This window comes from Indicator indicator, chromosome Z (genome assembly GCF_027791375.1).
Source record: "Indicator indicator isolate 239-I01 chromosome Z, UM_Iind_1.1, whole genome shotgun sequence".
In the NCBI taxonomy this organism is placed as follows: domain Eukaryota; kingdom Metazoa; phylum Chordata; class Aves; order Piciformes; family Indicatoridae; genus Indicator; species Indicator indicator.
The window spans coordinates 12,206,344-12,218,269 of record NC_072053.1 but is presented as its reverse complement, the minus strand read 5'-3'; the positions used below and the strand labels follow the sequence as shown (position 1 = coordinate 12,218,269).

Genomic DNA, 11,926 nt, shown 5'->3' with positions numbered 1-11,926 from the left:
TGCTGCTGTCGCTGCCGAACTCCAATGCCGCTCCCTATGCTTCTCCGCCTGGCCGGTCCCACCCCGCGACGGAGTGTCCCCACCCAGTCCCGCCCCGTTTCTCCTCAGCTCACGGCTTGGCTTTGCGTTCCCAGCTCTCTGCTGATTTGGGAAGTCAGAACACTCTACCGAACCTGTTTTCGTGGCAGATGGATGAGTTTCAGCAATCGTCTGAGGCCAGGCTCAACAACGCCAAGTGCCAGGTCCTACACTTCGGTCACAACCCCAGGCAAAGCTACAGGCTTGGGCAGTGTCTGAAAAGCAGCTCAGCGAAAAAAGACCTAGGGGTGCTGGTTGACAGCCGTCTGACCATGAGCCAACAGTCTGCCCAGGTGGCCAAGAAGCCCAGCAGCATCCTGGCCTTTATCAAAAATGGTGTGATCAGCAGGAAGAGAAGTGATTGTGCCCCTGTACTCAGCCCTGGTGCGAACACCCCTTGAATACTGTGTTCGGTTTTTGGCCCCTTGCTATAGGAAGGACATTGAGGTGCTGGAGCTTGTCTGAGATCACACCAAAGCTGGTGAGGGGTCTGGAGAACAGGTTTTCTAAAGAGCAACTGAGGGAACTGGCATTCTTCAGCCTAATAGGTGATGATTTTTCCTCCCACATAAAGTGGCAGAAGGAGAGTTAATGGCATCCAGTTCCACATCAAGGGGAGGTCCAGGTTGGATACCAGGAAAAATTTCCTTAGCTAGAGGGTTGCCAAACATTCTAATAGGCTGTCCAGGGAAGTGGTGGAGTCACAATGCGTGGAGGTATTTAACAGATGCATAGATGCAGTACTTTGCCGTGCTGGGTTGGATTCAATGATCTTAAAGGTCATCTAACAAAAATTATTCTATGACTCTTAAGATTGGTGGGGATGCAAGGCATGGTATTACTGCACCACAGGAGTAAACCTACTGGTTATAGCCAAACCTAACTTACCCCCAGTTTCACAAAAAGAGACATAGAAATTGAGCATCAGAGCCAGTGGCTACCCAGGCAACCTACAGCACCTTCTCCACTTCTGCCTTGGCCAGAGGTTGCCAGAATACTTTGGGAAGGTTTCATAGCCTTGGTTATTAGGAGACAGTGTCTAAGATGACATGCTGTGCTCCTGACCTCAGAGCTGTTCTTAAAAAAAAAAAAAAAGGGAAAAAAAAAGGGTAAGCAGATGAGACAGGACACTGCAAAGCCTGAATCATGCCCACTACCCTAAGCAGCTGTCTGCTTTAACAGAGCAACAGCTTTAAAAGTCCAGTGATGTGGAAAAAAACAAAACAAAACCCAAACCAAACTAACAAAAAAGGGCATTTTCCAGTTTCTGAAATAAATCTGCTCAGTCATAACCAGAACCCACTGGCACTTGGCAAACATTTCTGAGATTTCTGCCAACTAAAGCAGGTTTGCATTGATTTTTCTTTCAGTGGTCATGGCTGCATTTCCAGACCCATCAGAAGTTGGGTCACATCCATGTTTCAGATGTGAAGTTTGTCAAAGCTTTGAAGAGGGTTTAAGCAACCTCACTGGAGTCTATCAGTTGAGGTACGACCTACCCAGCTGCAAGCACACCAAAAACTCCAGGATGTGAGTTCTGTTATCAGTTGCCAAGTTTTCTTGACTGCACTAGAAGGGCACATTAAGACAGGCAGGGAAACTCAAGCAGGGCCGAGACCCAAAGCAAGTAGGACAGTAGCATGAAGCAACCATTCCATATCAGCCCTGCAGCACCAGCCACACATCAGCTTTGGTGTCACCTGCACAGAGCACAGGTGTTACTGCAGCACTGACATCATGGGACACCACACTGAACAGCGCATTTTCTGCATCAGGTCTTCAAGCTGACTTAGCAAGGCTGATGCTGTACATGCTCCCAGCACAAGAGAGCACAAACCTGCACCACAAAGCCCTGCTGCTATGATCCACTTGCCATGATTAGGAATGGAGGATGGTTATTAATTTATGAATTATGAAATACAAATTATGAAAATTATATTAAAACTGTTATTAACCAATTAATCACCTTATATATTGATTCTAATGCACGGTTGTGAAAATATATTCCATAAGTGGTTTAGTATATACAATTTGACACGATTAGAATATTTACAGAATTAATTCCTAATTAAAGGGACTGAAGGGTGCAGTTCCTCCACTTGTCCACTAAAGACTTGACAAGACGCTTGGTGGCTATAACTATGTACAGAGATACTTACAACACTGTCAAGAGGCAATTCAAGCTGGAACATCAGGTGGCTAGGCTCAGGTGCTTTGAAATAAATGTTACTAAGTGTTGCACACATGAAAAGATACATTGTGTCTTTCTTTGTAGAGAGGCAAGTTGCTGGGTTACATTGGCTGCCTTGGCTGCTCACAGCCTGCCTGCCTGGGGCTGATCCATCTGGGTGGGGAAAGGCTTCTGGGGCTAAGGCTGCAGCTGAGTCGCTGGCGGGCCACACAGGGGCTTTCCTCCAGACAGTGACTTACTTTCTCCTCCCACCTCAGTGAGAGGGGCAAGGCTTTTTCCTCCTCCAGCAGCTGCAGGACATGTGACTTTCCAGCGATTGGTGGCTTCCCTTGACAGGGTGGTCCCACAGCGCAACCGTAGCGACTGGGGGCTGACAGCATCGGTGCAGCTCCCTGAACAGAATCAGCCTGGCAGAGCCGGTCCGGGGAGTGGTCCTGCGCAGCAGGGCCGGGTCCTTCAGGGTCGGCCCTTGCAGTCAAGGTGACGGTTCCTGGTGGGGAGGGTCAGCCATCTCCAATCCTGGAGATAGGCTTTGGGAAAGGGGCATGGGGAAGTGGCACTTTCCTTCAGCTCAAAGTGAGCTGACTGTGCCTATCTCAGCAACTGCTTCCCATTAAGGTGACAATGCAGTCTTGGCCTTGATCTCAAACTACTCTGACAGCTCCAGGCTGCAGAGCAGTGACAATGGCTCCCTTTATCTCCTGCGAGCAGCAGGGGTCATACAAGACATGCTGCTGCTGGTCAGCATGACTGCCTGGCTCACATTAGTCCTTCCCCCTGTGGGCTAAAGCTTACCCTCAGGGTTCCAGTCCTCTCGAAGACGTGACTGGGCTTACAACACTGGCTTTTGTAGGTTCACTGAACGCATCTCCTTTGCTGGTTCCTCGAGCAGCTCAGGGAGCTGGCTTCTTTCCCTGTTGCAGAGGCCTCTAGTATGCTTGCATGTGGGAGTGAGAAAACTTAGGGGTGCTGTGAGCTTACATAGCTCCAGTGAAGTGAGAGAAAGCAAAAGGAGAGAACAAGTTGGTAAACAAGGGGAATACTTCTAGATTTCTTGAGGCTGGATCTGGCCAATGGGCACACTCGTCAACAACCTGCTTTAACCTATAGAAAGGGTGAAACTAGAATTATGCCCTTAGATGGAAAGAGCATAAGCATGCCATGCGATGGGTGCATTAGTTGTTTACCCCTTAAGGAGACAGGATGGTGCCTGGGCCTGTCCCCTTCTCCTGAAAGAAGGGTGAAAGGCAGGGGGAAGGGGGGACTTACCAAAACATGTTGGGACAAGTTTGCTGGTATTTGGGGGCATAATTATGGGCACACGGTGCCTTACCATACCACTACTTCTCACTTTCTGCAGCACCTCTCCAGATATGGGATTAATCCTTCCAACACCAGCCCCACCATCCTTCTACCTGACTGCATGCAACCTATTTACCATTATGGTTCTTTAATATGGAAACTATCACCTTCATGTCACAGCAGCAAACAGGACAGAAATCAGAACTGTAGAATACTTGTTACAGAAAAAAATGTATAAAAAAAATCCCTGCAATTTTGGACTGTCAGCCCCAGGCTCAGTGCTTTCTTGCCACAGCAGCATGCAAGCAAAGCATGCTGCACTAACACCAACATCTGACTGGGGCTTACTCTGTGTGTGCATCAAGCTGCAAAAGCTGTCCTGGAAGGGAGGAGGGACACAGGGCAGCCAGAGCAAGAGGCCTCATCATAGTACTACAGACTGGAAGACAAAATTTACTCCACAGGAAGCCGCCCCACCAGGAGCACAACCCTCATCTAACATGCCAGCCCTGTGAAGGTGACTGACACTTTTGGACTGCAAATGTTCACTTTTCTCCTCTACTGCAGAAGCCAGAGCTTATGCTGTCAAAACCACTCAAGCCCTTAGAGGCATTTCTTAAGTCTGGAACTGTATGAAAGTGTTTCCAACCGCTTATGACATTGCATGTTTGAAGGCAGGGTGCTCTTGTAAAGGACATTAATGGGACAAAGCAAACAGCCCCCACAGAAGTACTAACCACAGGTAACATCACAGATTAAGGACCAAGTTCCTGTGAACCAGGGTACAGTTGAATACACCAGAGCAACTTTAAACTGAACTTCCTCACAGCCCAGACAGAAGTTCTAACACCATACCTCTAGTAGAATGGAGAAGTCAGGAAACTGAACAGATGCTCTGGTACTCAACCTCCCCTCAAATCACGAACAACTGCAAATAGTTTGACAGAAATGGAGACAACTAGATGCTGCCCCCTACCCCTCCTTGTAAAAGGAGGCTGATATACCAAACAGTGAAGACCCCGGATTTCTCACAGTTCCTTTAGCAAGTGTACATCCAGGGAAGTTTAACCCTGGGTTTTTTTAAAGGCATGTGTTGTTGTGAAGTAGTAATTTATAACAGAATATACCAGCCTTTTTACAGGGCAGCTTTTATTCTCTTTGAGAACTGTACATTCAAGTCGCACATACTTTTAAGTCTTTGATGGAGCTGGAGCACAGGATGACAACAATAGCCTGGTCTTTCTGAACAGTTTGAAGATTATGCCTCAAAAGTAGCCAGGAAATTTGTGACTATTTCCTTCAACTTAGCTTCTGTCTGGTCAGAGATCTTCCCTTCAGTCCTGTTGAAAGAGTTCAGTTAAACTTCTGACACAGGAACAGTCAGTCACCAAAGCAAAGAAAAAGCCTTATAATGAATCTTATTATTTCTGGAAAAATCAGATGAATTAACACATTTGTTTGATGTATAAAGCTACACCACTGAAAGTAGTGTGCAACATTTCTTAAAAAGAAACAGTCCTCTTTAATAACTAAAGTTTGTCAAGTTCTCTAAAAGCAGCTGTACATAGTTCAACAAGGGTCCATCTTCTACAGAGCTATGCCTCAGAGATGGAAGGCACAATCTGACTCACGGCAAAACAAGCCAGGAACAGTTTACAGGACACAGCTATGGAAACACTCACTCCCCAATAGTCCACTTAGTGGCAGTGAAGGCAGTGAGCAGCATTTCATACACAGTATTATAGAAGTTTAAAACTATCAACAATACAGGAACTAAGAATCAGAATTAGATTAGAGCAGGGGTATACAACTAGGTACTTTTTAAGCATCAGATGGATTTCCCAAGTGAAAACTGGAGACATGAAGCTGAACTCCGGATGGCAGGGCAAGGACAGCAGGAAGGCTGATTTAACCTCCAGTTTTGTACAGGTAGCTTAGGGCCTGATGTTCTGCAATACACTGAATTAACAGTTCAGTGACCATTACCTGCACTCCAACCATCAAGCTAATACCTTTGAGATGAAACAAGAAGATAAACTATCATACCTGATTGTGGAAAGTAGGGCCTGGTGCTGGCTCAGGACATGAGCCAGGAAAGCACTCTCAAATTTAGTGATTTTGCTGGGCTCCAGCTTGTCCAAGTGACCTCTTACACCAGCATAGATGACTGCAACCTGTTCCTCAATAGCCATGGGAACTGCAGAAAAGCAAGCAGTTATGTTATTGACAAGTCTTACCACTGAGACACATTAGTACTACACAGAGCTCTCTGAAGATCAACCACACAGACAATGGTTCATGCAACTTTGCATTTATCAGGTCCACAAAATGGGCATGGTAAATACTGCCACAAAGACCAGTCTTGTTAGCAGCATGGACTATGCAGACTCGTTACACCCATCACACTCACCGTATTGTCCTTGTTTGAGAAGCTCTGTAAGACGTACACCACGGTTCAGCAGCTGTTGCGTGGCAGCATCCAAATCAGACCCAAACTGAGCAAAGGCAGCTACTTCACGGTACTGAGCCAATTCCAGCTTCATAGTACCTGCCACCTACCATACAAGACACAGGTCAGATTGAGACTGATCAGTTTTTACAGGTTTCTAGCAGTTTGCAAGTTATCTTCAGCTGGTAGTTGTCACAAGTCCTTTTACCTTGCACACCAAGTGAAGTGAATCTTGGTATTCTGACACATGACTATATACAGTTCTACAAATCTCACTATCTACTTGGCCTTTTTACCAGAAGCATGTTATACCTGCCTAAAATGGTCAAAGCTAATAGTACATCTCTTTAATTCCCTACCTGAATTCAAAGTGTGAGGTTTCCTGTTCCTAGCTAAGATTAGTACCCTGTTCAACATACTGAAATTTAACAGCCCTGTAACTTCATGCAAACACTATTTTCCTTTCTCCTCCCACTCTCAACAGGCAACAGAAACACCAAAAATAGCTCTGAAGTTCGTTTTTATCCCTTCATAATTCTAAGGAATTTGAAACTGTATTCCCTTTATTCACAACTCTTTAGAGTAATGTGGGTTGGAAAGCCTATACACTACTAACTCAAATGAGAGAAAAGAGCAGTTTTATGTTTACCTGCTTCATAGCCCTGGTCTGAGCAGCAGAACCTACACGGGACACAGACAGACCAACATTGATGGCTGGACGGATACCTTTGTAGAACAACTCAGTTTCAAGGAAGATCTATAGAAGAAAATTGCTTTATTATCTTGGTCAGAAGCCTAGAAGCCTCCTCAGAGACCTGCTGATAAGTTGTATGGAAGTACTGGCATGTGAAGGTGTCCTACCTGTCCATCAGTGATGGAGATAACGTTGGTTGGAATGTAAGCAGACACATCACCAGCCTGAGTTTCAATGACAGGCAAGGCAGTCAGAGAGCCACCTCCAAAGGAATCATTCATTTTAGCTGCTCTCTCCAGCAGGCGAGAATGCAAGTAGAACACATCACCTGGGTAGGCTTCACGACCAGGTGGACGACGCAGCAGCAGAGACATCTGACGATAGGCAACAGCCTGCATGGCACAAAGTGCAAGCTCTTATTTCAGTAGCTCATTTAAAATCTTGAATTTCTAAATCTAATGTGATCTTAACAGCTACAAACACCAATGCTAGACTATGAGGCCTATAAACAATACTTCCTTACCTGTTTGGATAAGTCATCATAGATGATTAAAGCATGTTTTCCGTTGTCTCTGAAGTATTCCCCCATGGAGCAGCCTGAATAGGGAGCCAGATACTGAAGGGGTGCTGCATCAGATGCTGTGGCAGACACCACAATAGTGTACTTCATGGCATCTGGAAAGAATTGGGAGACAAACAGCAGTGAATATGTTACTTCATCACATCCATTATCAGCATACGTAACATGCACGTGAATTACTAGTTGCTGAATCAAGTCCAGGCAGAATCACTACACTGTTACAGGAAAGAACACCACACTTGAGTAGCGTACCTGGTTGCTCAAGTAACTCGAATTTCAAGAGCAAGTTCACAGCAGGTTACATCTAACATTTGCAGGCTTCTTTCCACTTAAAATTAAGTTTAAACTTCCACTAAGGTAAGACTTGAGTTTTAGAAGTAACCCAGCTTGAAAGTCTAACTTCCTGCCTTCTGCAAGTGGGTATTACCCTTTTTTTTACAGAACCAAACTGTCTTTAAAATGGATTCCTTCACAGGTGTGACTGCTTGACCAGCAGGCAAGAGGTAAGCTCTGTTACACATGCAGCCAGGGTGAATGTGACCACTATTTCTAAGATGCTGTAATTTATCCTTTGCATCTGGGTAGTAAAGTCTCTCCACTAAAATTGCAACTGCTCTTCACTGACTTGCACACATATGAAACAAATACCAAGTCCACAAATACTTCTAGGCAGTATCCTGTCATCAGGCCAGCATGACTGCTAAGAGGAAGCTCTGTGAAGTTTTGCTGAAGAAAAACAAAACCACCGCATCATGGAAGGTGACTTTTGCAGGAGTAATTCAGCAGTTTTGGGGCCTCATACTAGTCTTCTAATGCAATGTAGCAAAAGATGGTTGTTTTCCTCATATTTCTTACTCAGAAGAGCAAGTAGCTTTTACATCTAATAAGCAGTAGATAGGAAAGATTATGGCATTATTTTCAGCATTATAATGAGAACAGCATGTCGGTACTTATCAGGCTCATCCACAAAAATCTGTACCTGCATCAGTAAGCCTCTTCACCAGCTGAGCAACAGTAGACCTCTTCTGACCAATTGCAACATAAATACAGTACAGCTTCTTTTTCTCATCTGTGCCATCATTGAATCGTTTCTGGTTGATTATTGTGTCAATAGCAATTGAAGTTTTCCTGTATAACACACAGGTTGTAAGCTCTCCCAGTTGTGTTCAGTTTTGTACATCAGTGTGCACTGCTAAGGAAAAATTTTTAGGCTGGACATTTAACTTACCCAGTCTGCCTGTCACCGATGATTAGCTCACGCTGGCCACGACCAATTGGCACCAAGCTGTCCACAGCCTTGATACCAGTCTGCATAGGTTCACGCACAGAGATCCTGGGAATGATCCCAGGGGCCTTTAAACCAACCCTTCTACGGGTCTTAGCTGTAACAGGGCCCTTAAAAAAGAAAAGAACACCTGCCACAGTCTGTATCATGCAGATAAAAGCAGTAGTAGTAAACACTTAGTTACACTTACCTTCCCATCAATTGGGTTGCCCAGAGCATCCACAACACGGCCCAGCAGCTCTTCCCCAACTGGAACATCCACAATGGCACCAGTCCTCTTCACAACATCGCCTTCCTTGATCAATCTGTCATTACCAAACACGACAACACCAACATTGTCGGGCTCCAAATTCAAGGACATACCCTAGGACAAAGATCACATTATCCTGATGAATCATATACTGACATTTGTATTTCTAGGCTAAACAAACTGCTTCAGTGGAAGCCTACCTTCAGTCCAGAAGAGAATTCAACCATTTCTTCTGCCTGGACATTTCTTAGGCCATAGACACGGGCAATACCATCACCAATTGACAGCACACGGCCAGTCTCCTCAAGCTCAGCAGAGGTGTCAGCTCCTAAGATTCGTTCCTCAAGAATAGAGGATACCTCAGCAGTACCTGGCAAGAGATGTTTCAAACAACACTAAGCACATTAAGGCACAGTATGAATTTAACAAGCTTGTCCTGAAATCGCAAGCAAAGGCACCCTTTCTCAAATATGCTACATGGTGTAGCAAGCAACACTCTTCTGTAAGGAGGATGCCCAAGGTAAGTAGCATTTTCTGTATTCGCAGCCAATAAAAGCAGCTGGAACACATCGTTACGAGCCAGCTGCAGCCGGAATACTGATGGATGTTTAACAATCTCTCTCTTTAGAAAGCAGTTAAATGTAACTGCAACGCTGTGACCTTCTCTAAATATCAAGGCATTGGCAGCAACAGAAGTTATGCTCAAGGACACAAGGTCAAAGCCAGGCAGGCCTGGCAGAGTCATGTGTTCCTTCGTACAGATTGAAACAAGCCAGGAAGGTTGGTGTTTGAAGCATTTTCCAAATAATTCTGTATCAGTTGAATACTGAATTGAATCCTCATGAAGCAGGTAAGCTGTGTAAGCCAACTGACATGTGACCGCTCCTCTGGTTTGGACATAATTTGAGTAATGAGAATTGAAGTCTTCTGCATGTGGCTCTGTAACCAGTAGATTCCTGCTAAACACTACCAGTACGTAGCTGTCCTCAACTGTTTTGTCAGCTGATGCACACCCCCCATTTATTTCAAGTTCATTTTTCTCTGCTACACTGTTTGTTAACAGCATTCGTACATGAAAACCATTTTCAAACTCACCAGTTTTCTGAAAGCATGTTTTGGAGGCATGGATGTTTCTTGTAGCAACAAATGCTGCACCTAGGGCATTTCTGGAAATCTAAAATAAGTAATTGTTTTAGTAACACCAAGACATCCTCAATCATTCAAAAAAAATTTAAAGCATAATGCACTGAAAATTTTGATCATGTGCTAAGCCACATCAAGTGTGCCTTAGTTTCGAGGCAATGCTCACAGCACTTCATTCACAAGTCCTAATTATGTAATCAACTCCAGCACTACTAAGCAAGAACAGACGGTAAAGGAGACTATTCTAAGCAGCATTCTTCTACAGTGCACTGATGTCATCGGCACAGCACCGCAGTGAATCCCAGAGCAACACCTCATTAGCCACCTTTCTGCTCAATATCAAAAGCTCGAGGCATAAAGAGAACAGTGGCATACCTCTCATCGTCCTGTAAAACGGACAAATAATATTGTATCTTATCCGAAAAATCTCATCAGTGAAGTTCAAAAGTAGGACCAGAACACCGGAGACAGTACCAAAAAAAAAAAAAAAAAAAAAAAAAAAGCCAAAAGAAAATCCACAATCCACCAAAAAAAGTCGGAAGAATGAATGCATTGAAAGATTATAATGCTATATCCCAAGGAAAGCTCGCAGTGCAGCTTCGTGCCGCATTAACGCCGTTTCTCTGAAAGTCAGGGCACGCCTTTCCTCCGTTCACCTTCACAACGGACACCCGCTGGAAATGGACCCTGACAGACTACCCGCGCTCTCCACACAAACACGAGGGAAAAAAACGCGACCTGGCAAAACCTCATAATTGAAATCCCTCGCCCTGACTATGTCTAGATCCTAACCCGAATCTAGAGTGCCCATCCGCAGACCCCGCGCCGACGAAGGACATGCCGTTCCCTTGACACACACCCTCGTCCCCTGCCAAGAGCTCCTCATCAGGGGGGTCGCGTCCCACTGTCACCCATCGCTGAGGTGAGCCTCCCGCACATCCCTCGCCCCACACCCCGAGGAGTGGAAGGCCGCAGCGCCTCAATGTCACGGCGGCCTCTAAGACCAAGATGGCGCCCGCCCTCTGCTCGCCTCAGGGAAGAGAGATCGTGCTCACCAGGCCGGCCTGCCGCGGCAGGGAGCGGGCGAGGGCAGCAGCCACACGGGCGGAGAGCATAGCGGCAGCGGCGGCGGCGACGGGCTGCGGCTCCTCAAGGAAAGACTGAAGCAGACAGTGTGCAGCTCCTGACCCCGCGTTCTCTCCACAAAATGGCGGTGCTGCGCCTCGCCTCTTTTGGCGGGGAGGCCACGCCCGCGGGGCGGAGCGCGGCCCGGAAGCGTTTCCCTCTGGCAACTGTGCCCCTCAGGCGCCGTGGAGATTTCTCCCTCTTTACATGTCTGAGGCAGGAAGGACTATGTAGATATAAAAATTGTAACAACAAAAACACTGAAATGGGGCTCTTACAAAAATACCTCGTTCCCGCAGGTGACCTTGAAACGCCCCTCTGCGGGCGGAAGGGGCGGAGCTGGGCGGAGTGAGAAGGGCGGGGCCCCTTTGAGGCCCAGGAGGGCGGGGTGTGAGAGCTGGTAGCTAAGGCTATCAGCCAGGGCTATCTATTTAAGTGGGGCAGGAGTGTGAGGGCTTGCGAAGCCGGGGATGGTGCTGTAGGGCAGACCGCGTGTAGGAGTAGCTTTTGACCACCCTGTGCCGTGGCAGCTGCTGGTGGCAGAAGAAAGATGGCAGGAGAAAAGTGGCAGAAGTATTCTGGCATCTCACCTGAGCTCAGGAAACAGATTAAAAGAGATGTGATGTGCAGCATCATGTTGGTTTTCTTACCAATATTGCAGAGGAGCTTAATTTTTTTTAGCCAGTCTGATGATAGTATGTGAAACCTAAAAGCTGACCCCACAGGTGCCCTCAGAGGGGACAGTAACAGAGTAGCAGCATCACAGGTGGAGGACAGCCTCACTGCAAGAAGCGGCTCAGCTTACCATGGCAGTCTTTCCTTTGACGTG

At 46.3% G+C, this 11,926-nt stretch overlaps 1 protein-coding gene across 2 annotated transcripts; it reads right to left on the bottom strand.

Moving 5' to 3' along the window:
- Nucleotides 1–4,703: 4,703 nt before the first annotated feature.
- ATP5F1A (ATP synthase F1 subunit alpha) lies at nucleotides 4,704–11,111 on the bottom strand. 2 transcript variants are annotated; one of them, XM_054398211.1, is made up of 12 exons: nucleotides 11,028–11,111; nucleotides 9,925–10,003; nucleotides 9,030–9,199; nucleotides 8,770–8,943; nucleotides 8,523–8,689; nucleotides 8,274–8,422; nucleotides 7,238–7,389; nucleotides 6,882–7,106; nucleotides 6,670–6,777; nucleotides 5,982–6,126; nucleotides 5,618–5,768; nucleotides 4,704–4,911 (listed from the first exon to the last, which is right to left on the bottom strand). In XM_054398211.1, the coding sequence occupies exons 1-12, from the start codon at nucleotides 11,085–11,087 to the stop codon at nucleotides 4,830–4,832; spliced, it is 1,662 nt and encodes a 553-aa protein (XP_054254186.1). In that variant the 5' UTR covers nucleotides 11,088–11,111; the 3' UTR covers nucleotides 4,704–4,829. The 2 variants fall into 2 exon arrangements, with proteins under 2 accessions (XP_054254186.1, XP_054254187.1); XM_054398212.1 differs by having other exon boundaries at nucleotides 8,836–8,943.
- Between the last annotated feature and the right edge of the window lie 815 nt (nucleotides 11,112–11,926).

Excerpts from the sequence above, each read along its gene's own strand:
- ATP5F1A (XM_054398211.1), bottom strand. The coding sequence starts at position 11,087 with ATGCTCTCCGCCCGTGTGGCTGCTGCCCTCGCCCGCTCCCTGCCGCGG. Across the intron at positions 7,390-8,273 it reads GAAGAGGCTTACTGATGCAG|ATGCCATGAAGTACACTATT; the intron begins GTACAGATTTTT and ends AATTCTTTCCAG. Across the intron at positions 4,912-5,617 it reads GCCCTACTTTCCACAATCAG|GACTGAAGGGAAGATCTCTG; the intron begins GTATGATAGTTT and ends CTCTTTCAACAG.